This window comes from Pongo abelii, chromosome 20 (genome assembly GCF_028885655.2).
Source record: "Pongo abelii isolate AG06213 chromosome 20, NHGRI_mPonAbe1-v2.0_pri, whole genome shotgun sequence".
Lineage (NCBI taxonomy): Eukaryota > Metazoa > Chordata > Mammalia > Primates > Hominidae > Pongo > Pongo abelii.
The window spans coordinates 44,578,051-44,605,340 of NC_072005.2; the positions used below are offsets into that span (position 1 = coordinate 44,578,051).

A 27,290-nucleotide genomic window follows, 5' to 3' on the forward strand; every position below is an offset into this window, starting at 1 on the left:
AGCTCACTGCAGCCTCAAACTCCTGGGCTCAAGCGATCCTCCCACATCAGCCTCCAGAGTAGCTAGGACCACAGGTGCATGCCACCACACCTGGCTAATTTAATTTTTTAATTTTTTTTTGAGACGGAGTTTTGTTCTTGCTGCCCAGGCTGGAGTGCAATGGCATGATCTCAGCCCACTGTAACCTCTGCCTCCCAGGTTCAAGCAATTTTCCTGCCTCAGCCTCCTAAGTAGCTGGGATTACAGGCGTGCACCACCACACCTGGCTAATTTTGTATTTTAGTAGAGATGGGGTTTCCCCATATTGGTCAGGCTGGTCTCGAACTCCTGACCTCAAGTGATCTGCCCCCCACCCCCCCGGGCCTCCCAAAGTGCTGGAATTACAGTCGTGAGCCACTGCGCCTGGACTAATTTTTAAATTTTTTAGAGACAGAGTCTCACTTTGTTGTTCAGGCTGGTCTCAAACTCCTGGCCTCAAGCGATCCTCCCACCATAGCCTCCCAAAATGCTGGGATTACAGGCGTGAGCTACTGCACCCCACCCTTTTTTTTTTGAGACAAGGTCTCTGTCACCCAGGCTGTAGTGCAATGGCGCGGTCATAGCTCACTGCAGCCTCGAACTCCTTGGGCTTAAGCGATCCTCCTGCCTTGGCCTCCCAAAGCGTTGCCATTCCCACCGCGCCTGGCCCCTGTCCTGTTCTGCATCCCCTCTGCATACCAAACTACTTGCTTTCTCCCCTGGCCCAGCCAGGGTCTTCCTGCCTCGCCCCGCCCACTCGTTCGGATTCCCGGCTCCACCGTCTCCAGCCCCGCCCACCGGGCCTACCGCCCAGGCACTTTGTCCCTCAGCCCCGCCCCCTGGCTCCTCTATTGGTCTCGCCCATTGGCTACATCTCTTAGACTCTGTCCTGGCCCCGCCCCTGCCTCGCTCCTCCCCCACCCCGCAGCCTCCTGGGCCCCACCCCCGTCACCCACGCTCTCCGCAGGAGTTGAAGATGAGATTGCGGCCGAAGGGCGCTCGCAGACAGTAGCGCGCCAGGGCGCACAGCGGGAACTCCTCCTTGTCTTCGTTGCTGGGCAGGCAGCGTTGAGCCACTGCATAGAGTGCACGGCCCTCGGCGCTGCGGTCGCGGGCCAGCTGCAGCAACCACACAGTGGGCCCGTCCACTATGTCGCGCCAGGCGCGGCACACTGGGCGGCATCGCGTGACCAAGGCGCGTGGCGGCACGTGGCTCAGCAGCTGCACCAGCAGCTCCGGGGGCAGCGCGTCCAGGGTCAGGGACGGGTCCGCCGGCAGCCGTCGCCGCGAGAGCCGGGCGCCCATCTCCAGCAGCCAGAGTCCTGCAGGTCGAGAGGGGTCGGCAGGTGGGTCAGCGCAGCCAGGCCACCCCCTCCCTACCTTGCCTCCCAGGGCGCAAGGCCCCTGCTGCTCCAGAGACCCCATTAGGTCCATGGGCAACCAGGGACCCATTTCCCTCTCTGATCCTAGGCCTCTCCCAATCTTCCCCACTTGGGTAAAAGACCCCTGGTCTGACTCTGACCCGTCAGGACCGCTGATCACAGCTTCCGTCTGGCGTTTACTTGTGTCAGGCTAAGCGCTTCACGTATATGGCCAGTGAAATGGCAAAAGAACTAACATAACTAACCCCATTTTGCTTAAGGGGACTTTACCCATTCCTGCACATGGCTAGGTTAATTTTAGACCGCTGAGATAATATGCAAAAACAGCAATCATGTAGTTTTTTAAACTAACTCCGGGATTAAAGAAGTATGTAAACAACTATGTTTTGTCAAAGATTTTTTTTTTTTTGAGACAGTCTTGCTCTGTTGCCCAGGCTAGAGTGTGCAGTGGCGCGATCTTGGCTCATTGCAACCTCCGCCTCCTGGGTTCAAGCGATTCTCCTGCCTCAGCCTCCCGAGTAGCTGGAACTACAGGCGCCCGCCACCATGCCCGGCTAATTTTTGTATTTTTAGTAGAGACGGGGTTTCACCATCTTGGCCAGGCTGGTCTCGAACTCCTGACTTCGTGATCCACCCACTTCGGCCTCTGAAAGTGCTGGGATTACAGGTGTGAGCCACCATGCCCAGCCTGTTTTTTCAAAGATTTATAGGGGCATTGTGACCCAACCAAGGACAAAGAAGTCACCAACCTTCTCGGACCCTAGCTGGCACTCAGATGTCTGCAGTGGTCACCTCCTTATTTTTATTATTATTACTTTTTTATGGAGCTAGAAACCAGGACTATAGCCTCTACCTCCTGGGCTCGAGTGATCCTCCTGCCTCAGCCTCCTATGTAGCTGGGACTATAGGTGCATGCCACTATGCCCAGCTAGTTTTTTATTTTATTTATTGTTTTGTAGAGATGGGGTCTCACTACATTGCCCTGGCTGGTCTTGAACTCCTGGGTTCAAGTGATCCTCCTGCCTCAGCCTCCCAAAGTGCTGGAATCGGTATGAGTCACTGTGCCTGGCCTGTTGGTCACCTCTTGATCACAATGCCCTTCTCTTCCCTCTGCCCTTAAAAAAAAAAAATGTACTGATTTAAGATGGTACTTTAGGATGATAGTCCACTGTGTTCTCGGTTTGCTGGCTCTCCAAATAAACTTGCTTGCTTTTCCTCCCACCAACTGTCATCTCTCTTGAGTTTGGCTTTCTTTTTTTTTTTTTTTTGAGGCATTCTCACTCTGTCACCCAGGCCGGAGTGCAGTGGCCTGTCTCGGCTCACTGCAACCTCTGTCTCCCAGGTTCAAGTGATTCTCCTGCCTCAGCCTCCTGAGTAGCTGGGACTACAGGAATGTACCACCACACCTGGCTAATTTTTGTATCTTTAGGAGAGACAGAGTTTCACCATGTTGGCCAGGCTGGTCTCGAACTCTGGACCTCAGGTGATCCACCCACCTCGGCCTCCCAAAGTGCTGGGATTATAGGCGTGAGCCACTGTGCCCGGCCCGAGTTTGGCTTTCTTTTCTGAAACTGAGTCTTACTCTGTTGCCCAGGCTGGAGTGCAGTGGTACAATCTCAGCTCACTGCGACCTCCGCCTCCCGGGTTCAAGCGATTCTCCTGTCTCAGCCTCCCAAGTAGCTGGAATTATAGGTGTGTGCCACCACACCGAGCCAGTAATTTCTGTAGTAGAGATGGGGTTTCACCATGTTGGCCGGTTGGTCTTGAACTTCTGACCTCAAGTGATCCACCTGTCTCAGCTTCCCAAAATGCTAGGATTTCAGGCGTGAGCCACCACGCCTGGCCTGAGTTTGGCTTTCGAGTGTCGAGCGGCCAAACCTGGGTTGGGTTACAGACCCACAAGGAAACCCACTGTGGAAAAAACCATTTCTACCCCATACCCCAATGTGTTCCAACTACTGTGACCTTTGGAACCCATGACCCATCTTCAGCAAAATCTCTTCTTGCCTCAGTTACTTCTCTGAACATTCCTGCCACCTCCTTGCTCTAACTGGAACCCAGCTCTCCTGTGGCCTTCCAAGTGGGGAGGTCTCCGTGCTCCTGGGAGCTGCTTTCTGACCATTCTCCCTCCACCCTCCCCAAAACCCCCAGCGACGAATCTCATCACTACCCTGCTTCATGCGTCATCTGCTGACCCAGATCATGACTCCTCTCTTCTCCCTAATTTTAGCTCTGGGCTCACGGCCGCTCCCGCTGCTCTTAGCATCATTCTCAGTGATTTCTATAACCAGATAGATAGTTCTTCCGCAGCCCCAACCTCTCTGTTCCCTGACCTCCCTCTAGTGACTTTATCCTTCCCCAACCTCTCCCGCTCATGGTCAAACCCAGACCTTGTTTCAATAACAGCAGCCTCTTCAGAACCTCAATTTCACACACTCACTCTCCACCCATCACTTTCTCTTTCCACCTCATTCCCTCCAGTGCCCGACTCGCACGATCCTTCCAACCCACTGTGATCTCCCATCCGTTGTCCCTTTCATGTTTTACTCCCCCTCACCTCCCATGCCCTCATTTCTTCCTTAGCCAGCTTAAATTCCATGGTTAATCATTAAAAACATTCTTGACCTGGCACGCTGGCTCATGCCTGTAATTCCAGCACTTCGGGAAGGCAAGGTGGGAGGACTGCTTGAGGCCAGGAGTTTGAGATCAGCCTGGGCAACACAGCGAGACTCCACCTGTACAAAAAATAAAATAAAAAAATTAGCCGGGTGTGGTAGTGCACACCTGTAGTCCCAGCTACTCCAGAGGTTAAGGTGGGATGATCGCTTGAGCCCGGGAGTTGGAGGCTGCAGTGAGCTATGATTGTGCCACTGTACTCCAGCCTGGGCAACAAAGCGAGACCCTGTCTCTAAATAAAATAAAAAGAATAGCAAAAAAAGTGGGGCTGTAGCTAGAAGGGGAGGTGAAGTCAAGAGAGGGTTTGGGCTGGGCACGGTGGCTCACACCTGTAATCCCAGCACTTTGGGAGGCCGAGCGGGCAGATCACTTGAGGTCAGTAGTTTGAGACCAGCCTGGCTAACATAGTGAAACCCCATCTCTACTAAAAACACAAAAATTAGCTGGGTGTGGTGGCGCACCTGTAATCCCAGCTACTCGGGAGGCAGAGGCAGGAGAATTGCTTGAACCCAGGAGGCAGAGGTTGCAATGAGCTGAGATCGCGCCACTGCACTCCAGCCTGGGCGGCAGAGTGAGACCCTGTCTCAAAACAAAACAAAAACAAACAAAAAAAAAAAGAGAGAGGGTTTGTTTTGAGATGGGAGACAGGACGCTGTGTGGGCTAACAGGAGATCCAGTGCATGGGGGAAACTGAGTGAGCAGCAGAGAGAGGTGAGACCCAGAGACGGTGGCTGGAAGTGGGCGGGAAGGTGGGAGCAGGTGATGGGACAGTCACAGCAGGAAAACGGGTGTGGGCAAGGGTGCAGGTAGGTGGTAGAGGCGGGGGTGGCTGTGGAAGTTCACTTCTCATCTCTTGCATTTTCTCTGCAAAATAAGAAGCCAACGGAGAGTGAAAGTGGGGGAGGAGGTGTTGGAAAGGATTAGAGGAGAAGGGAAAAAGTGTGAATTAGTTGTCTAGAAGATAGGAGGAAGGAGGGGATCGGAGAAATGTCATATGGCTGCCAGGCAGCATTGGGGTCCGCCTGAGGGTCAAGTTCACAGACTTGAAGTTAGCCTGGACAGTGTTGTTTTTTAGCTCACTCGAGCTGTGTGGGTGCAGGCACAGCAGAGAGGAAGGCTGGATTTAACCAGGGTCTCATGCAGGAGGAAGCCAAAGGGGGCAAGGGTGTGTGCAGAGAATGTGTTATTTTTTATTTAATTACTTTTTTGAGATGGAGTCTCGCTCTGTCGCCCAGGATGGAGTGCAGTGGCGCGACTTCAGCTCACTGCAACGTCCGCCTCCTGGGTTCAAGCGATTCTCCTGCCTCAGCCTCCCAAGTAGCTGGGATTACAAGCCTCTGCCACCATGCCTGGCTAATTTTTATATTTTTAGTAGAGACAGAGTTTCACCATGTTGGCCAGGCTGGTCTCGAACTCCCGACCTCAGGTAATCCACCTGCCTCAGCCTCCCAAAGTGCTAGGATTACAGGTGTGAGCCACTGTGCCAGGCCGAGAATGTATTTTGTTTTTTTTTTGAGACAGAGTTTCACTCTTGTTGCCCAGGCTGGAGTGCAATGGCGCGATCTCAGCTCACTGCAACCTCCACCTCCCAGGCTTAAGCAATTCTCCTGCCTCAGCCTCCCGAGTAGCTGGGATTACAGGCGCCTGCCACCACACCTGGCTAATTTTTATATTTTTGGTAGAGACAGGGTTTCACTATGTTGGCCAGGCTGTTCTCAAACTCCTGACCTCAGGTGATCTGCCCACCTCAACCTCCCAAGGTGCTGGGTGCCGGGATTACAGGCGTGAGCCACTGCGCCTGGCCTGAGAATGTGTTATTTTTTATTTTTATTTATTTATGTTTTTTGAGACGGAGTCTTGCTCTGTTGCCCAGCCTGGAGTGCAGCGGTGTGATGTCGGCTCACTGCAAGCTCCGCCTCCCAGGTTCACGCCATTCTCCTGCCTCAGCCTCCCAGGTAGCTGAGACTACAGGCGCCTGCCATCATGCCTGGCTAATTTTTTTGTATTTTTAGTAGAGATGGGGTTTCACCATGTTAGCCAGGAGGGTCTCCATCTCCTGACCTCATGATTCGCCCGCCTTGGCCTCCCAAAGTGCTGGGATTACAGGCGTGAGCCACCGCGACCGGCCTTTTATTTTTATTTTTGAGACAGGGTCTTGCTTCTTCACTCAGGCGGGAGTGCAGTAGTGTGATCACAGCTCACTGCAGCCTCAACCTCCCAGGCTCAAGTGATCCTCCCACCTCAGCCTCCTAAACTGCTGGGATTAGAGACATGAGTCACCACATCCAGCGTCTTTGTTTCTCTTTGTGGTAAAACTTCTCAAAAAAGCTGTCTACCCAGTATTTTCTGCTTCCATTGTTTCTAAAACATTTTTTTTTTTTTTTTTTTGAGACAGAGTCCCCCTCTGTCACCCAGACTGGAGTGCAGTGGCACAATCTCAGCTCACTGTAACCTCTGGCTCCCAGGATCAAGTGATTCTCGTGCCTCAGCCTCCCGATTAGCTGGGACTACAGGTGCGTGCCACCACGCCCTGCTAATTTTTGTATCGTTAGTAGAGACAGGGTTTCACCATGTTGCCCAGGCTGGTCTTAAACTCTTGGGCTCAAACGATCCTGCTGCCTTGGCGTCCCAAAGTGCTGGGATTATAGGTGTGAGCCACTGTGCTCAGCTCCAGCTCCACTTCTTGCTATAAATTATATGACCAATGGCAAGTCACTGAATCTCTTTATACCTCAGTTTCCCTTTCTGAAAATGGGGTTGTTAATGGTGCCTCCATCATAGGGCTGTTGTAAGGATGAAATGAGTGTTTTAAAGCACTTAGGAAAAGCCCCTGTAGGCTCCTAAATAAGAGTGATATCAATTTAATATTAGTCCAGGCATGGTAGCTCACACCTGTAATCCCAGCACTTTGGGAGGCTTAGGTGAGTGGATCACCTGAGGTCAGGAGTTCAAGACCAGCCTGGGCAACATGGCGAAACCCCATCCCTACAAAAAATACAAAAAGTAGTGGAGCGTGGTGGTGGGCACCTGTAATCCCAGCTACTCGGGGGGCTGAGGCAGGAGAATCACTTGAACCCGGGAGGTGGAGGTTGCAGTGAGCCGAGATCGCGCCTCTGCACTCCAGCCTGGGCGACAGACTGAGACTCTGTCTCAAAAAAAAAAAGATGATGTCAGGAATTTTTGCTACATTCATGGACTACTTGCCTGACATAGGCTTATTTCTTTTTTTTAAGTAAAACCTTAATTTGTTTAAAAATGACAATAGCTGACATGAATTGAGCACTTACTGGGCACATGCGGATAACAAGCATTAGATCATTAAAGCCTCTTAACCAAGGGCACCCTCAAAGGAGAGTTTTGCCCATTAAACAAGATGATAGAATTCACGAGCTGATCCAGCTTAAATGCTCAGCACAGTGGCTTAATAAGGGCCAATAAATGCCACTAAATGAAAACGTCACAGCTAAAATAGTTGCTGTCAGCCAGGCGCAGTGGCTCGTGCCTGTAATCCCAGCATTTTGGGAGGCGGAGGTGGGTGGATCACTTGAGGTCAGGAGTTCAAGACCAGCCTGGCCAACATGGTGAAACCTGTCTCTACTAAAAATACAAAAATTAGCCGGGCGTGGTGGCGGGAGCCTGTAATCCCAGCTACTCAGGAGGTTGAGGCAGCAGAATCGCTTGAACCTGGGAGGTGGAGGTTGCAGTGAGCCAAGATCATGCCACTGCACACAGCGAGACTCTGCCTCAAAATAAATAAATAAATAAAATAGTTGCTGTCACTTTTTAGAAATGATGTGTCATAATAATGGCAACTAACATAATTTAGTGTTTCACATTAATTTTTAAAATATTAATACTAATTTTCACAGGTGTGAGCCACCATGCCCAGCCCCTGACATCATCTTTATTCCTACTGCAGAAAGAATGAAGCTGTGGAGACAGACTTTACAAAGACCAAGCTGTGCTTTTCTCCAGGTGGTTCTGAGTTGCATTAATAGTTCACTGAGGCCCGGCGCTTGAACCCGGGAGGTGGAGGTTGCAGCGAGCAGAGATCACACCACTCACTGGACTTCAGCCTGGGTGACAGAGCGACTCTGTCTCAAAAATAAGTAAATAAATTCCCTGAGGTTTATAAACAAGTCTACCAGCCTGCCTGGCATGGGTGTGATGTTCACCAGAGTTTAGTTTCCTGGAGTTCTTCTTAGGAGGAGTTCTTAGTTCCCACTCTTCTTCTTTTTTGTTTTTTTGAGACGGAGTCTCACTCTGTCGCCCAGGCTGGAGTGCAGTGGCACGATCTCGGCTCACTGCAACCTCTGCCTCCCAGGTTCAAGCGATTCTCTGCCTCAGCCTCCCGAGTAGCTGGGATTACAGGCACCTGCCACCATGCCAGGCTAATTTTTGTATTTTTAGTAGAGACAGGGTTTCACCATGTTGGCCAGGCTGGTCTCGAACGCCTGACCTTGTGGTCCGCCCGCCTCGGCCTCCCAAAGTGCTGGGATTACAGACTTGAGCCACTGCGCCCGGCAGTTCCTATTCTTCTTAGGAGTGTGTTCCCACTGGCAAAAGGAGGATCTCTGGGGCTGGGGGTAGGCCCCTCGCCCAACGAGGACAGCCAGACTTCACCAAGGAGCAGAGATGTTCAAGAAATGTACTGTATGACCCCTCAGCTATACCACACAAACCATATTAAATGCTTGTATGGGGCCCCGGTGTGGTGGCTTACGCCTGTAATCCCAGCAGTTTGGGAGGTGGAGGCGGGAGGATTGCTTGAGCCCAAGCAATCCTGGTCCAAGACCAGCCTAGGCAACCTGACGAAACCCTATCTCTACAAAAGAAATACAAAAAAATTAGTCAGGCATAGTGTCATGCACCTGTAGTCCCAGCTACTTGGGAGCTGAGGAGGGAAGGATCACCTGAGCCTAGGAGGTTGAGGCTGTGGTGAATCGTGAAGGGGCCACTGTATTCCAGCCCAGGCAATAGAGTGAGATCCTGTCTCAAAAAAAAAAAAAAAAAGTTTGTGGCCAGACACGGTGGCTCATGCCTGTAATCTCAGCACTTTGGGAGACCAAGGTGGGTGGATCACCTGAGGTTAGGGGTTTGAGAGCAGCCTAGCCAACATGGTGAAACCTGTCTCTACTAAAAATACAAAATTAGCCAGGTGTGGTGGCATGCTCCTGTAGTCCCAGCTACTTGGGAGACTAGTGGGAGAATCCCTTGAACCCAGGAGGTGGAGGATGTGGTAAGCTGAGATTGTGGCACTGCACTCTAGCCTGGGCAACAAGAGTGAAACTGTCTCAAAAAAAAAAAAAGGAAAGAGGAAAGAAACACGAAAAGTGGCTCAACAGTCAAAGACAGGCTTATTTTGGAGAATAAGCCTGAGAGGGGCTTCTGGCCAATTTGGGGAAAGGTTGAAAAGTACCCACTGCAAGATTGAATGCCAACTACTGGCTGGGTCACAATAAGACAAGTAGGGCCTAGTACTGCCTGCTTCCAGGGTTTTTGGGAGAGTGTGTGTTTGGAGGAAGGTTACTGGCTGTCAGAGTGACCGGGGAATGCTACTGGTACTCAGCTACCCAAAGGGACCCAGGATGCTACTACAGCAGACTGTATTTTTCAAAAGTGGCTATGAGAACATTTCCTATCTGACACGCTCTTTCAGTTCACCACTGCTCGTGAAGCTGTGGGGTCCACATTCCTCCCCTGGGCACGTGCAGGCTTTTGCAACTGCCTCAACTTTCAAAGCACTGCAGAAGTGACATTGCTAAGGGATTTCATTCTCTCTCTCTTTCTCTCTCTCTCTTTTTAAGAGACAAAGTCTCACTCTGTTGCCTGGTTGGAGTGTAGTGGCGTGATTATGGCTCACTGAAGCCTCGAACTCCTGGGCTCAAGCGATCCTCCCAACTCAGCCTCCTGAGTAGATGGGACTGCAGACACATGCCACCATGTCCAGCTTAGTTTGTTTTATATTTTTTTTCTGGAAATGAGGGGTCTCCCTATGTTGCCCAGGCTGGTCTCTTCCTGGGCTCAAGTGATCCTGTCGCCTCGGCCTCCCAAAGTGCTGGGATTATAGGTATAAGCCACTGTGCCCGGCCTCCTAAGGGATTTCTGAGGCTGGATCATAAAAGAGTATGCAGCCTCTGCCTGTCTTTCTTTCTTTTTTTTTTTTTTTTTGAGACGGAGTCTTCTTCTGTTGCCCAGGCTGGAGTGCAATGGCCCGATCTCGGCCCACTGCAATCTTCACCTCCTGGGTTCAAGCAATTGTTCTGCCTCAGCCTCCAGAGTAGCTGGGATTACAGGCACACGCCACCATGCCCAGCTAATTTTTGTATTTTTTTTTTTTAGTAGAGACGGGATTTCACCATGTTGGCCAGGCTGGTCTCGAACTCCTGACCTTGTGATCCGTCCACCTTGGCCTCCCAAAGTGCTGGGATTCATTAGGCTGTGCAATTTGTGCACTTTCTATAAAAGGTTTGCTAAAAATGGGCTGGGTACCATGGCTCATACATGTCATCCCAGCACTTTGGGAGGCTGAGGTGGGAGGATCGCTTGAACCCGGGGGTTCGAGACCAGCCTGGGCAACATAGTGAAACCCCATCTCTAAAAACATAAACATTAAAAAATTAGCTGGACCTGGTGGTGTACACTTGTAGTACCACATACTCGGGAGGCTGAGGTGAGAGGATTGCTTGTGGCCAGGAGTTCAAGGGTACAGTGAGCTATGATTGCACTACTGCATTCCAGCCTGGGTGACAGAGTGAGACTCTGTCTCCAAAAACAAACAAACAAAAAACACCACCACCACCACAAAACAGAACACATATCCAAAACCCTCAACGTTTGCTAAAAATGATGAAAACAAGAAAAACAGATATGGCAGTCCATGGAAAGGAACAAAAAGATGTCCAAAAACTTTCCTCAAAGCCATCAAACAAAAGATGTGACTATTTTAAAATAGAAGAATCTGTGAAAATGATTAAGAGTTAGCTTATAAGTATCTCCTCAGCAGATTCTCAAATTGTATAGTTTTTTTGAGGCCAGAGACCTTTTTATACTGACTGGAAAATTCTGCACAAAAAATACCTCTGTGAATCATGATACCAGTTTGTTTTTGGTCTGTCCAGAGTATAATTTTGCCAGAGTATATTTATAATAAGCCATTATTCTTTTTTTTTTTTTTTTTTATGGCTCTGGGGACTGGGATCAGCTATGCGGTCCTCACTTAGGGAACTTGTGCCTTTGACGTCAGATGGTGGATGGGGCTGGGTCATCTGAGGCTTCTTCCATCCTAGTCTAGAAGCTGAAGTGAGGAGACCCGAACAGCTGGCGCTCCTTAGACATTTCTCTCTATTTTCACCTGGTCTGTCCAGCTACTTTCGGAAATAAACCAAATTATATATATATATATATTTTTTTTTTTTTTTTTTTTAGACAGAGTCTCACTCTGTCACCCAGGCTGGAGTGCAGTGGCACGATCTCGGCTCACTGTAACCTCCGCCTCCCAGGTTCAAGGGATTCTCCTGCCTCAGCCTCCCGAGTAGCTGGGATTACAGGTGCGTGCCACCCACACCCGGCTAATTTTTGTATTTTTAGTGAAGACAGTGTTTCACCATGTTGGCCAGGCTGGTCTTGAACTGCTGATCTCAGGTGAGCCACCCGCCTCGGCCTCCCAAAGTGCTGGGACTACAGGCATGAGCCCAGGCTGGAGTGCAATGGCATGATCTCCGCTTACTGCAACCTCCACCTCCCAGGTTCAAGCAATTCTCCTGCCTCAGCCTCCAGAGTAACTGGGATCACAGGTGCGCACCACCATGCCAGGCTGATTTTTTGTATTTTTAGTAGAGACGGGGTTTCACCGTGTTGGCCAGTCTGGTCTCAAACTCCTGACCTCAAGTGATCCTCCCGCCTTGGCCTCCCAAAGTGTTGGGATTACAGGCGTGAGCCACTGCGCATGGCTCAAATAATATACTTTCATCTTCAAGGTTCATTGTATTGAACGGGTTTTACTAACACAGCAGCAGCCTCAATTAACTGTGTTCATTTTATAAAGTATTGTTTTTACTTTATTAGTTAAGTTTTATTAGTTGTATCTGTTTAAAGTGTGCAATTTTATTTCAATTGATTTTAAATCTTTTTTTTTTTTTTTTTTTGAGATGGAGTCTTACTCTGTCATCCAGGCTGGAGTGCAGTAGCGTGATCTCAGCTCACTGCAATCTCTTCCTCCCAAGTTCAACCAATCCTTCCGCCTCAGCTTCCCAAGTAGCTGAGCTTACAAGCGTGTGCCACCACACCCAGCTAATTTTTATATTTTCAGTAGTGATGGGATTTCACATGTTAGCTAGGCTGGTCTCAAACTCCTGACCTCAGGTGATCCACCCAACTCGGCCTCCCAAAGTGCTGGGATTACAGGTGTGAGTCACCACTCCCAGCCGATATGGAACATTTCTATTGCCCCAAAAGGTTTATCCCTTCCCAGCCAACCTCCCCACTCCCACCCAACGTCAACTACTATTCTGTTTTGTTTTGTTTTGTTGAGGAGTATTGCTCTGTCCTCCAGGCTGGAGTGCAGGGGCGCGATTTCGGCTCACTGCAACCTCCGCCTTCCGGGTTCAAGAGATTTTTCTACTTCAGCCTCCGGAGTAGCTGGGATTACAGGTGCGCACCACCACGCCCGGCTAATTTCTGTATTTTTAGTAGAGACAGGGTTTCACCATGTTGGCCAGGCTGGTCTTGAACTCCTGGACTCAAGTGATCCGCCTGCCTCGGCCTCCCAAAGTGCTGGGATTACAGGCGTGAGCCACCGCGCCCGGCTGCTTTCTGTTACTATAAATTCAATTTTTCTATTCTATAATTTCACGTAAATGGAATCATAGTGTGTCGGCTATCAACCTACGACCTCATTGTTCTAAGCTGCGAAACTGGAGTTTGGTTCTAGCCCACCCAGGGACGCTGTTAAAAAAAAAAAGCGCCTGGAACGGTGGCTCACGCCTGCACTGCTGCCTGGACAACAAGAGCGAAACTTCGTCTCAAAAAAAAAAAAAATAATAATAATAATAATTGGAGTTTGGCCCTTTAAATCTTCTTCCTTTGCTGACTGACATGATGCTAAATTTTTTTCAGTAGAGGGCGCTGGAGAGACGTTGTAGGAGGAAAGGGTTTGGCTTCCAGTTTCCAGACTTGGCTCCTGCAGGGCCGCTACTCCTGCAGCGAGCATGCTTTTCCAGCCTCTGACTCCTACATGCGTGCGGTTTCTTTAGTGTCAAGAAGTTTCTCTGGCACATGGCTCCTGAAATATGGCAGTCAGCAGCACCCACCTCAGCTGAGACACTTCCCTGTCAGCTGCTTTCCCCACCATCTTGCTGGATGGACTTCTGCCGCATTCTACTTGTGCCGCACCATAGGGATGCCTTTGTCCTTCGGTGAGCCATGGCCAAGACTACTCCAGCAAGGTCGGGGTCTCAGCCTGGGGCTCTCATCTTTCTCGGGCTATCTTAGACTTAGGAGGAGTGGCTGCTCCTTGTATCTGCTATTTCTTTCTTTCTTTTTTCTTTTTCTTTCTTTTTTTTTTGAGATGGAGTCTCTCTCTGTCACCCAGGCTGGAGTGCAGTGGCACGATCTCGGCTCACCGCAACCTCTGCCTCCTGGGTTCAAGCTATTCTCCTGCCTCAGCCTCCTTGAGTAGCTGGGACTACAGGCACACGCCACCACGCCCAGCTAATTTTTTGTAGTAGAGACGGGGTTTCACCATGTTGGCCAGGATGGTCTCGATCTCTTGACCTCGTGATCCACCTGCCTCGCCTCCCAAAGTGCTGGGATTACAGGTGTGAGCCATTGTGCTCAGTTTATTTCTACATTCGTTAGCATTCTCTTTATTTCTTAGTAACCAGTTCCTCTTACTCTAATCCCCTATTATAGTTAACAATTCTGTATACTAAACAATCGCTGTTTAAATTACTGTGTGAATTTGTCTCCTGGTTGGATCCTGACTGATACACACAGTATGTGTCTCCTTGTGAAGAAGGCATCTGGGCCAGGCGCAGTGGCTCATGCCTGTAATATTTCTTGAGTTGTAGGCATGGCTTAGGGTTATTTGTCCTCTCCTTCAGCATAATGTCTGTGTGATTCATTCATACTCTTTTTTTTTTTTTTTTTTTGAGGCAGGGTCTCACTCTGTTGCCCAGGCTGGAGGGCAGTGGCGCCATCATAGCTCACTGCTGCCATGACCTCCCAGGCTCAAGCAATCCTCCCATCTCAGCCTCCCAAGTAGTTGGGACCACAGGTGCACCCCACCATGCCTGGCTAATTTTTAAATTTTTTTTGAGACAGGGTCTTGCTATGTTGCCCAGGCTAGCCTTGAACTCCTGGGCTCAGCGATCTTCCCAGCTTGGTCTCCCAAATTGCTGGGATTACAGGCATGAGCCACTGCGCTTGGCCCATCCACTTGTTGTGTATCAATCAGTAGTCTATTCCTTTTTATTGCTGGGTAATAGTCCACTAAACACATAATCTACAACCTGTTTATCCACTCAGTATGATGGACATTTGGGTTGTTTCCAGCTTAGGGGTATTATGAATAAAGCTGCTATGAATATTCATGTACAAGTGTTTGTGTGGACATATGTTTTCATTGCTTTTTTTTTTTTTTTTTTGTAGACAGTCTTGTTCTGTCACCAAGGCTGGAGTGCAGTGGTGCAATCTCGGCTCACTGCAACATCTACCTCCCGGGTTCAAGCAGTTCTCCTGCCTCAGCCTTCCAAGTAGCTGGGATTACAGGTGTGCACCACCACGCCTGGTTAATTTTTGTATTTTTAGTAGAGACGGGTTTCACCATGTTGGCCAAGCTGGTCTCGAACACCTGACCTCAAGTGATCTGCCTGCCTCGGCCTCCCAAAGTGCTGGGATTATAAGAGTGAGCCATCGCGTCCAGCCGTTTTCATTGCTCTTGAGTAGATACTTAGGAGTAGAATTTTTGAGTCACATGGCAGGTGTATATTTAACGTTACAAGAAAATGCCCAGCAGTTTTCCAGCATGATTGTGCCATCTGCATTCCCAAAAATTCTATATGCATTGCAGTTGCCAGCACCTGGCATTGGTATTGTCAATCTTATAAAAAGTTTACACAGAATGGTTTCCTTTTCATACCTTCCGGATACTTTCCTCTACCCGATTCTCCCTTATTAATTTTTGTTTGTTTGTTTGTTTGTTTGAGACGGAGTCTCACCCTGTCACCCAGGCTGGAGTGCAGTGGCGTGATCTCGGCTCACTGCAACCTCTGCTTCCCAGGTTCAAGTGATTCTCCTGCCTTAGCCTCTCATCCCTTATTAATTTTTAACTATTTTGGCTGGGCACGGTGGCTTATGCCTGTAATCCCAACATTTTGGGAGAATGAGGCAGGGGGATTGCTTGAGGCCAGGAGTTCCAGACCAGCCTGGGCAACATAGCAAGACCTCCATCTCTACAAAATATAAAATTAACCAGACATGGTTGCAAGCACCTGTAGTCCCAGCTACTCGGGAGGCTGAGGTGGGAGGAGTGCTTGAGCTCAGGAGGTGGAGGCTGCAGTGAACTATGATCACACCACTGTGCTCCAGCCTGGGTGACAGAGTGAGACCCCATTTCAAAGAAAAAAATAAAAGAAAAAAAAATTGCACACAGCCCCTGGGAAGTGTGAATGCTGCTGGTGTTACTGAGTAAAGCCCTCCCCATCTGGCATCCGGGAGTGAGCTCCCAGCACAAAGACTGTTTTCCTCCCTGCTAACATGAATAAGTGCTGTCCACAGAACACAGAGTTCACAGTCATCCATCCAACTTGACCAAGAGGCCACTGGGAAAGGACTGTATTTATAACAGCCCCAAATCTCATACCACTGACTTAAAAACAAGCAAACAAAAAACCACAATCAGTCACCCAGCCTCTTGTTTGAAAAACTGACAGATAGCAAGGACCATCAGATGTTTAAGAAAACTAGCAGCCTGAAAGAGAAACATTAAAGTAAACAAGCAGAAGGAAAGTGAACTGACCCCAGAGGAAACAGAGACAATTCACAGGACCAAAAGAACATGGAGGAAAAGAAAAAACCCTAACTGGTACACTCAGGGCATGCAACCTGTGCATTCACATGTGGCCCACCCTCTTTTCAATGCTCCACTGTGGCCATCTCAACATTCTTTTTCTTTTCTTTTTTTTTTCGAGATGGAGTCTTTCTCTGTCACCCAGGCTGGAGTGCATGACACAATCTCAGCTCACTGCAACCTCCGCCTCCTGGGTTCAAGTGATTCTCCTGCCTCAGCCTCCCAAGTAGCTGGGACTACAGGCGCCCACCACCACATCCGGCTAATTTTTTTATTTTTATTTTTATTTATTTTTGAGATGGAGTTTTGCTCTTATTGCCCAGGCTGGAGTGCAATAGCATGATCTCAGCTCACTGCAACCTCCACCTCCTGGGTTCAAGTGATTCTCCAGCCTCAGCCTCCCGAGTAGCTGGGATTACAGGCACGAACCACCAAGCCAGGCTAATTTTTGTATTTTTAGTAGAGACGAGGTTTCGCCATGTTGGCCAGGCTGGTCTCGAACTCCTGACCTCAGGTGATCCACCCGCCTCAGCTTCCCAAAGTGCTGGGATTGCAGGCATGAGCCACCGTTCCCAGCTCATTTTTGTATTTTTAGTAGAGACAGGGTTTCACCATGTTGGCCAGGCTGATCTTGAACTCCTGACCTCAGGCAATCTGCCTGCCTCAGCCTCTCAAAGTGCTGGGATTACAGGCATGAGCTGTCACTCCCAGCCTCAACATTCTTTTTATTTATTTATTTTTATTTATTTATTTTTTGAGATGGAGTCTTACTCTGTCACCCAGGCAGGAGTGCAGTGGAGTGATCTTGGCTCACTGCAACCTCCACTTCTGGGTTCAAGCGATTCTCCTGTCTCAGCCTTCCAAATAGCTGGGACTACAGGTGTGCACTACCATGCCCGGCTAATTTTTGTATTTTTGGTTGAGACGGGGTTTCACCATGTTAGTCAGGCTGGTCTTGAACTCCTGACCTCAGGTGATCCACCCACCTCGGCTTTCCAAAGTGCTGGGATTACAGGCATGAGCCACCATGCCCGGCCAACATTCTCTTAAATTAAAAATTGTGTGTGTGTGTGTGTGTGTGGAGACGGGGTCTCACTATGTTGCCCAGGTTGGTCTCAAACTCCGGACCTCAAATGATTCTCCCGTCTCAGCCTCCCAAAGTGCTGGGATTACAGGCCTCAGCCACTGAGCCTGGCCTCAACATTCTTAATTATTTCTGAACAAGTGGCCTTGCATTTTCATTTTGCAATGGGCCATGCAAATTATGTAGCTAGTCCTGGGAACACTTAGATTTGCAAAGATGTTCTAAACAGAGTAAGAACAGGATACTATAAAAGGAAGAATGTCTACAAGAAGAAAAAGAAATCCAAAGAAATGGATTGGATGAGTTACTAACAGAAAAACGCCTCTTTCAAAATGGAAAAATTAAAGCTATGAGAAATTCTAGGAAAAACATAAAACTGTATCTGTGTTACAGCTATTTGATAAAGTTCACAAAAAAGGAATCCTTTTGACCTGGAGGCTAGCGGCATTCTCTTTACATTGGCTTTACTTATGGGTTTTCTTAGGAAAAAGACTCTTTTCAACAAATGGTGCTGGGACAACTGGAAATCTGTATGCAAAAAGATGAATTTAGACCATTACCTCATACCAGAATCAACATGAAATTAATCATACATCTAAATTTAAGAGTTAAAACTATAAAACTTTGAGAAGAAAACAGGAGAAAATCTCATGATCTTGTGTTAAGCAGAGATTTTTTAGATCCAACACCAAAAACTATGATTCATAAAAGAAAAAATGGATAAATTAGGCATTATCATAAGTTAAAACTTTTGTACTTGCACATTATAGATCTGATAAAGCACTTGTGTATAGAATATATAAAGAACTCATACAACTCAATGAGATAAACCAGTTTAAAAATGGACAAAAGGCTGGGCACAGTGGCTCACGCCTGTAATCCCAGCACTTTGGGAGGCTGAGGCAGGTGGATCACCTGAGGTCAGGAGTTCAAGACCAGCCTGGCCAACATGGTGAAACCCTGTCTCTACTAAAAATACAAAAAATTAGCCTGTAATCCTAGCTACACAAGAGGCTGAGGCAGGAGAATCGCTTGAACCTGGGAGGCAGAGGTTGCAGTGAGCTGAGATCACGCTATTGCACTCCAGCCTGGGCAACAAGAGCGAAACTCCGTCTCAAAAAAAAATAAAAAAGAAAGAAAGACAAAAGATTTGAGTAGACATTTCACCAAAGAACATATACAAATGAGTAATGAGCACATGAAATGATGCTCCACTTCATTAGTCATTAGGAAAACACAATTTTTTTTTTTTTTTTTTTTTTTGAGATATGGTCTTCTCTGTTGCTCAGGCTGGAGTGCAGTGGCATGATCTTGGCTCACTGCAGCCTCAACCTCCTGGGCTCAAGTGATTCTCCCATCTCAACCTCCCAAGTAGCTGGGACTACAGATGCACCCACCATCACATTCAGCTAATTGTTGAATTTTCTATAGAGATGGATCTTCCTATATTGCCCAGGCTGGTCTTGAACTCCTGGGTTCAAGGGATCCTCCTTCCCTGACCTCTGAAAGTGCTGGGATTGTGGGCATGAGCCACCATGCCCAGCTGGGAAATGTCAATTAAATTCACAATGAGACACCACTTCATACCCACTACCCTGGCTATTATTCAAACTGACGATACTGACAGGTGTAGTTGAGGATACAAAGAAACTGGAACCCTCAGACATCGCTGGTGGGGATGTAAGATGTACAGCCAACCTGGAAAACCATTAGGCAGTTTCTTTAAAAGTTGAGGCCAGGCTCGGTAGCTCATACCTGTAATCCCAGCACTTTGGGAGTCCTGAGGTCAGGAGTTCGACACCAGCCTGGCCAACATGGTGAAACCCTGTCTCTACTAAAAACACAAAAATCAGCCGGGTATGGTGGTGGGCGCCTGTAATCCCAGATACTTGGGAGGCTGAGGCAGGAGAATCACTTGAACCTGGGAGGTGGAGGTTGCAGTGAGCCAAGACTGTACCACTGCACTCTAGCCTGGACAACAGAGCAAGACTCTATCTCCAAAAAAAAAAAAAAGTTGAACATGGCTGGGTGCAGTGGCTCATGCCTGTAATGTCAGCACTTTGGGAGGCCGAGGTAGGAGGATCGCCTGAGTCCAGGAGTTTCAGGCTGCAGTGAGCTACGAATATGCCACCACCCTCCAGCTTGGGAGACAGAATAAGACCCTGTCTCCAAAAAAAAAAAAAAAAAAATTAAAAAAAAGTTAAACATAAACTTACGTGAGACCCAGCAATTCTACGACTAGATTATCTACCCAAGAGAAATGAAAACACACCTTCTACCTCCATACAAACTCTCATCTGCTAATGTTCATAGCAGCATTATACATTTGGAAATACTCCAAATGTCTATTAGCTGATAAATGGATACATAAAATGTGCCATGTCCACAAAATAGAATATTGTTAAGCAATAAAAAGGAATAAACATGCTATAGTATGAATAAACTCCAAAGCAATATGCTACATGAAAGAGGCCAGATGCAAAAGGCCACATATTATATGATGTGCTTCTATGAAATGACCAGAAAAGACAAATCTATTTGATCAGAAAGTAGATTAGTAGTTGCCTTGGGCTAGGCTGGGAACAGAGTGACTACAAATAGGCACAAGGGATATTTTGGGGATGATGAACATGCTTTGTTACGGTGGTGATGCTTGCACAACTCTGTAAAGTCACTAAAAACCACAAAGTTGTCCACTTTAACAGGGCTGAATTTTTTGGTATGTAAATTACACCTCAAAAAAGCTGATTAAAAAAACACGGCAAACTTTGCAGTTAAAGCATGTAGGGCTTAAATATGGAAACAGAACAGACTGTAGATGTTTCCACCTTGACAATGTAAAAGCAAATGTACAGCCGGGTGTGATGGCTCACGCCTGTAATCCCAGCACTTTGGGAGGCTGAGGTGGGATGATCGCTTGAGACCACGAGTTCAAGACCAGCCTGGGCAACATAGTGAGAGCCCCGTCTCTACAAAAAAATTAGCAGGGCATGGTGGTGCGTGTGTGTAGTCCCAGTTATTTGAGAGGCTGAGGTGGGAGGATCGCTTGAGCCCAGAAGTTGAGGCTACAGTGAGCCGAGATTCCGCCATTGCACTCCAGTCCGGGTGACAGAGTGAGACCCCATCTCCAAAAAAAAAAAAAAAAAAAAGAAAGAAAAGAAAAGAAAAAAGAAAATGAGCAAACACAAAACAGTGCAATGTTACTGCAATTCACTAAAAATACTATCAGAGAACTCCCATACATTCCTGGTGGAATCCATTTGGAATCACTTTGGAAACCGTTGGGCTTTTTTTTTTTTTGAGACTGAATCTCACTCTATCGCCCAGGCTGGAGTGCAGTGGCATGATCTCGACTCACTGCAACCTCCACCTTCTGGGTTCAAGTGATTCTTGTGCCTCAGACTCCCAAGTAGCTGGGATTACAGGCACCTGCCACCATGCTCTGCTAATTTTTGTATTTTTAGTAGAGACAGGGTTTCACCACATTGGCCAGGCTGGTCTCAACCTCCTGAGCTCAAGTGATCTGCCTGCCTTGGCCTCCCGAAGTGCTGGGATTATAGGCACGAGCCATTGTGCCTGGCCCGTTGGACATTTTTTACTGAAGTAAAAATGAAAATGTGCCAGCCCCGTGACCCAGCAACTCCACCCCAGAGCCAGAAAACACATACAAGAATATTCATGGTGGTGGTGTTCCTAACAGCTTCAGATTGGAAAAGTCCCAGATGCCCGTCCACTGTAGCACATACAAATAAGTCATTAATAAGGTAAGATGGACTACTATATAGCACAATAATACAAATATTACAAATACAAATATTATAAATAATACAAATACAAAATAAGGAATAAGCCACAAGTACCCAGAACATGAATGATTATCAAAAGCAAAAAAAAAAAAAATTTTTTTTGAGATAGGGTCTCACTGTGTTGCCCAGGCTGGAGTGCATGGCCGTGATCATAGCTCACTGCAGCCTCCAATTCCTGGACTAAATCGATCCTCCTGCCTCAGCCTCTTCTGGACCTGGGACCACAGGCACACACCACCATGCCTGGCTAATTTTTGTGTTTTTAGTAGAGATGGGGTTGGCCAGGCTGGTCTAGAACTCCTGACCTCAAATGATCTGCCCACCTCAGCCTCCCAAAGTGCTGGGATTATAGGCATGAGCCACCACGGCTGGCCCTTTCTCTCTTCGTGTGTTAGGATACCCCCTCTGCAAGACGGGAAATATGCAGGTCTACATCTGTCATCCACAATCTACATGTTCAAAAGCTCAGAAAACCAAGTTTTTCCCAGACCCATTTGGTGGTAGGAGCTGACTCGAGCTGTCATGAGGTTTTGTATAGTCTTTAGTTACTCCCCTGTGAATGAACGTGCATTTCACTGAAGGCCTATAGTGTTTGATTACACAAATGCTCCTCAGCCCTACTAGGGGACTTATGTAACATACCAAATGGGCGCCGTACAACTTGCTTAATATTCAAAGTCTAGGCTGGGCATGGTGACTCACGCCTATAATCCCAGCACTTTGGGAGGTCAAGGCAGGCAGATCACTTGAGGTCAGGAGTTCGAGACCAGCCTGGTCAACATAGTGAAACCCATCTCTACTAAAATACAAAAATGAGCTGGGTGTGGTGGTGCATGCCTATAATCACAGCTACTTGGGAGGCTGAGGCAGGAGAATGGCTTGAACCCAGGAGGTGGAGGTGGCAGTCAGCCGAGATCACAACACTGCACTCCAGCCTGGGTGACAAAGGAGAGTCTGTCTCAAAAAAAAAAAAAAAAAAAATTCAAAGTCTAGATTCCCAAATGCATCTGGCCTCAAGAGTTTTGGATCAGAGATGATGGACCTCTAATAACCCCTGCCCCTCACGGTTGTAGGGAAATTTCATGAGATCAGGGCCTGGCCCTCGACAAATGTTTGCTGCCACTGTGAGGAGTTACTATGATTAGCAGCAAATGCCCAGCTATGGGATTGGAGGAGTCCACGTGGGCACCTCCATATGCTGCCATCAGAGACTAGAAGAATGTGGGATAAGGACAGACGTGCTTAGGAAAAAACAAGGCGAAACACAGCAGGACAAAAACTGAACCTCTGGCATGATCATTCGATGAACTTGCAAAAGGAAAAAGAAAATACCAAGTTCCAAATCTATCCCTAGAAAAATAAGTGGTGACTGGGTGCTGTGGCTCACGCTTGTAATCCCAGCACTTTGAGAGGCCAAGGCAGGAGGATGGCTTGAGCCCAAGAGTTTAAGACCGGCCTGGGTAACATAGTGAGACCCCTGTCTCTACAAACAAAATTTAACAATTAGCTGGGCATGATGGTGTGCACCTGTGGTCCTAGCTACTCGGGAGGCTGAGGTGGGAGGATCACTTGAGCTCAGGAAGTTGAGGCTGCAGTGAGCCAAGACTGTGCCACTGCACTCCAGCCTGGGTAAGAGTGAAACCCTGTCTCAATTAAAAAAAAAAGAAGAAGAAAAGAAAAAGAAAGGGCCCAGCTGCAGCAGTTATGTTGACAGTATCAGTCATAGGTGAACAGGCTATAATAGTTAAGGAAATGCCCTCACAGAATACTAACAGCTATTGTTAACTGAGCACTTACTTTGCTCTAGGCATCTGGGAATTGCTTTACAAAATCTCACGGAAGCCTCAAACCACCCCATGAAGTAGGCACATGGGGAAACTGACACATGGGGAGGATGACAGCAACGTGCCCAAGGTCACCCAACAAAGAAGCAACAGAGCCATGTCAAAAGACAAAATTACAACAAATTTAGTTATAGATCTAATGGGCTTTTATTCAAGATTCCTGAATGGGGCAGCCTCCATTCTACGAAACAGACTGAGATCCCCACTGGGTAGTAAGAGAATGGTGGGTTTTATAAGCTGGGACCAAGGGAAAAGAATGATAGAAACAAACAAACAAACAAAAAAACTAGGCCGGGTGCAGTGGCTCACTCACACCTGTTATCCCCAGCACTTTGGGAGGCCAAGGCAGGTGGATCACCTGAGGTCAGGAGTTCGAGACCAGCCTGGCCAACATGATGAAACCCCATCTCTACTAAAAATATAAAAATTAGCTGGGTGTGGTGGCGCACACCTGTAATCCCAGCTACTCAGGAAGCTGAGGCAGGAGAATTGCTTGAACCCAGGAGGTCAAGGCTGCAGTGAGCTGTGACTGTGCCACTGCACTGCAGCCTGGGCAACAGAGTGAGACCCCATCTCAAAGTAAAAAAAAACCTGCTGGGATTTGAATCCTGGTATATTAGACTCCATAGTTTGTGCTACTGTGTACATGTCTTCTGTCTCTTTCTTTGTTTCAAAATAATCTTACTTTATTTTCTCCCCATTTTTACTATGAAATTTCATTCTATAGACAAGTTGAAAGAGTAATCAAATGAACATTGCTATATGCTCCCCATTTTGCCATATTTGCGCTCTCTCTCTCTCTTTTATTTTTGGACAGAGTTTTGCTCTTGTCACCCAGGCTGGTGTGCAATGGCGCGATCTCGGCTCACTGCAACCACCACCTCCTGGGTTCAAGCGATTCTCCCGCCTCAGGCTCCCGAATAGCTGGGATTACAGGTACCCGCCATCATGCCCTGCTAAATTTTTATTTTTGTCGAGGCAGGGTTTCAACATGTTGGCCAGGCTGGTCTTGAACTCCTCGGCCTCCCAAAGTGCTGGCATTACAGGCGTAAGCCACCGCGCCTGGCGGCCTTGATGAACTACTCTTCAGTACTTCCTAATGAATCTCCTAAGATTAAGGGCAACCTGGCCAGGCGTGGTGGCTCACGCTTGTAATTCCAGCACTTTGGGAGGCCAACGTGGGTGGATCACAAGGTCAGAAGTTCGAGACCAGGCTGACCAACACGGTGAAACCCCGTCTCTACTAAAAATACAAAAAAATTAGCCGGGCGTGGTGGCACATGCCTGTAATCCCAGCTACTAGGGAGGCTGAGGCAGGAGAATCGCTTGAACCCAGGAGGTGGAGGTTGCAGTGAGCCGAGATTGTGCCACTGCACTCCAGCCTGGGCGACAGAGAGAGATTCCACCTCAAAAATTCATTCTGCCATCAATACTCACTCCTTGAACAATTTACCCTACAGTCTCTGGCAGGTCTTCTGTAGCTGTTTCCTCTAACAAGATCCCCGTGGGGGCTCAAACACCAGTGGGGGTGGCAGGTCTCACTCATCTCTTTTAATCTAAAACACTTCGTTTTCCATTTTTCTAAAAGAGATTACATTACTTTTATTATACAAAAAAATTAAAGCAAACTTTTCTATTTGATTTCTAGGCCATATGTAGAATTTGATTAGAATTGAAGAAATTAATATTTACATAAATACAAAAATGTTACTTTAAAAATATATCTTTTTGTCTGGGCGCCGGTGGCTCACACCTGTAATCCCAGGACTTTTGATGGCCAAGACGAGCAGATGGCTTGAGCCCAGGAGTTCGAGACCAGCCTGGGTAACACGGCAAAACCCCGTATCCACAAATAATACAAAAGTTAGTGGGGTTTGGGGGGGGCGTGCGCCTGTAGCCCTAGTTACTCAGGAGGCTGAGGTGGGAGGATCTATTGAGCCCAGGAGGTTGAGGCTGCAGTTAGCCATGATTACGACACTGTACTCCAGCCTGGGCAACACAGTTTTTATTCGATTTGATTTGATTGAGACGGGGTCTCAAATATATATGTGTATATATATACACACATACATATTCACACACATATATATATGTACATATATACTTTTTTTTTTTTTGAGACAGAGTCTCGCTCTTGTCACCCAGGCTGGAGTGCAATGGCGCAATCTTGGCTCACTGCAACCTCCACCTCCAGGGTTCAAGCGATTCTCCTTCCTCAGCCTCCTGAGTAGCTGGGATTACAGGCGCCTACCACCACGCCCGGCCAATTTTTGTACTTTTAGTAGAGACGGGGTTTCATGTTGGCCAGGCTGGTCTTGAACTCCTGACCTCAGGTGATCCGCCCCCCCTTGGCCTCCCAGAGTGCTGGGATTACAAGCCTGAGCCACCGCACACACCCGGCCCAAAAATATATTTTTTAAAAAGAAGCTCCTTAGCCAAGTCTTACAAAAAGAGAGTCAACAGATACTAGGTATATTTAATGGAACAATAAATACAAGTTAAAAAAATTATTTTATGTTAGAAAAGTAGCCAATAGAGAAGCCGAAAGTAATGTCCTGACTATACAGGGAGGTGATTATATAGGGAGGAGGAAAACCACGGAGATGATCAAAGTTGTCTCCTATTTTTAGCAAGGGATCCATGGACGCGTTGTCTAAAAGTTGATGAAATAAGAAATAAGAATCCAAAAATCTGCTGTAAAGATTTGGAAATAGATACCAGAGGAATAAAAAGTGGAAAAAGTTAAAAACGAGGCACCAGCGATCACGAGTTACTTCTTGCCATTTTTGAAAAGTAATGTAGTTACAAAAAAATGTATTTGGCCGACAGGGGTTGGGGGCGGTGGTGAGGGAGAGGTTGTTGTTTAAAGGCGTGTTGTTTTCCATGCAAAGCTCTGTCCTGTCCTACGTGTCTGAGTGTCGTGTATTACTGGAACATTTTTAAAGAAGTATTATTTATTTTACAACTAGACTCCCATAATGTTTTTCTTTCAAAATATGGAGTAAATAGACGCTGTCTAAAGTTGAAGAGGCAGTACACAGAGCTTTAGAACATATCACTGAACATTGCAAAAGTAACTTGGCAGAACAAAATTTAAATTGAGAGTTGGGGCCGTAGCGAAACACATAATGTGCCCAAGTTGCTAAATCAAGAAACCGCCCTCCAAGGCTTCTGATTCACAGATTCTGCGAAGGGACTGACGGCCAGAAGACAGAAAATCCAGCAACGGTAAAAAGCGGCCTGGCCTTCCCCGGGCTGTTGGCGCCCACGTGTTGGTTTGCAGCGTTTGGCAGGGGTTTTGGATGGTGGACTCCGCGGACGAGCGCAGGGGTGGAGAGGCCTGGGCGTTCGAACACCCACGTTCAAAGCAAAGCCCTTCCAGATTTAGGGCTTTCTAACGTGCATTTGTATAACTTTGGGTTTAAAGGAGCCTCAGGCCGAGGGAGGGCCCGAGGAAGGGACGCTGCGGGTTATGGGACTCCCAGGGACCCGCCCCTCCGGGCAGGCCTGGCGCGGGAATCCTTCCTGGGGCGCCGCAGCTGTGGTCGAGAACGGGACTGACGCTTGGGTCCCGACCTGGGTCCCCTACCTGTCCCGGCGCTCACCTGGCGGGCTGCTCGGAGGCGGCAGCGGCGGGCTAAGCTTCCCTTTCCCACTTTGCTCTGGGAGGCAGTCGGGGGGCTCCTCGTGATCGGCGTGGCCCAGGGAGCCCCGGGACCGGCGGTTTGGGCAGTCGGTCCTCTCCCGGGGCGTGGCGGTTGCAGCCTGGCGCCGGGGGCGGTGACTCTGAAATCCAGCGGGCGGGGGCGGGGGCGGGGGCGGGGGCGGGAGGCCGCCCCTCCTCCGGCTGCGGGGCCCAGCGGGAGCGAGGGCGGGCGGGGAAGCTGCGAGGGTTGCGTGCGGCGAGGGAGAGGCCCAGCTGCCGCGAGGCCGGCGGGGAGCGGGGCCAGCCCCGCGCCCCTAGGATCCGGGGCCCGCCCCTGGGAGAGACACCTCCTCTGGGTGTGCGAGTTCCACATCTCCAAGACGCCCCCGCGGGGGGACTGGTCCTAGCTCCCCACCCCCACCCAAATTCCGTTTCCTTCTGGTTCTGGCCTCCTGCTTGCGGCCGTCTCCACCCCTCACATCTGTGGGATCCTACACAGGTCCACGGTTGGTAAACCGCTTATCTGTGATCCCGACCCAGGGCCTGATTCGAAACACTTGGATCAAAGTCCCTGGCCACAGGGATTTTCTTGTATTTACGTTGCTTCCCAGGGCCAGATTCTCAGAAGCCCGGGCCTGATCTTAAATTAAATCCCTTCACCACACGCACTCTCTGTGGCAATGACAAACCTGTACCCTCCCACCTTAGGACTCCCGTGTCCTCCCCATCCCCCCAGCTATAGACAACTGAATTAATCCGGAGGT

General features: G+C 48.4%; 1 protein-coding gene and 1 long non-coding RNA gene across 4 annotated transcripts in view; one reads left to right on the forward strand and one right to left on the reverse strand.

Annotated features, from left to right (window-relative positions):
- Window positions 1-26,835, reverse strand: part of FBXO17 (F-box protein 17) — a 34,430-nt gene extending 7,595 nt beyond the window's left edge. For 2 of the 3 annotated variants that reach the window (XR_008516579.2, XM_063720081.1), the window contains exons 1-2: window positions 26,470-26,670; window positions 975-1,340 (exon numbers count right to left, since the gene is read on the reverse strand). Coding sequence is in view for 2 of the 3 variants with exons in the window: in XM_063720081.1 (XP_063576151.1) it covers window positions 975-1,323 (349 nt within the window). In the remaining variant the exon portion in view is untranslated. Of the gene's footprint in view, window positions 1-974; window positions 1,341-26,469 lie in introns of all 3 variants that reach the window. The other variant, XM_009232573.4, reaches the window with a different exon arrangement.
- LOC134760714 (uncharacterized) lies at window positions 975-8,220 on the forward strand. The gene is made up of 2 exons (XR_010138621.1): window positions 975-1,364; window positions 7,946-8,220. It is a non-coding gene; the product is annotated as an uncharacterized LOC134760714 (long non-coding RNA).
- Window positions 26,836-27,290: the final 455 nt, after the last annotated feature.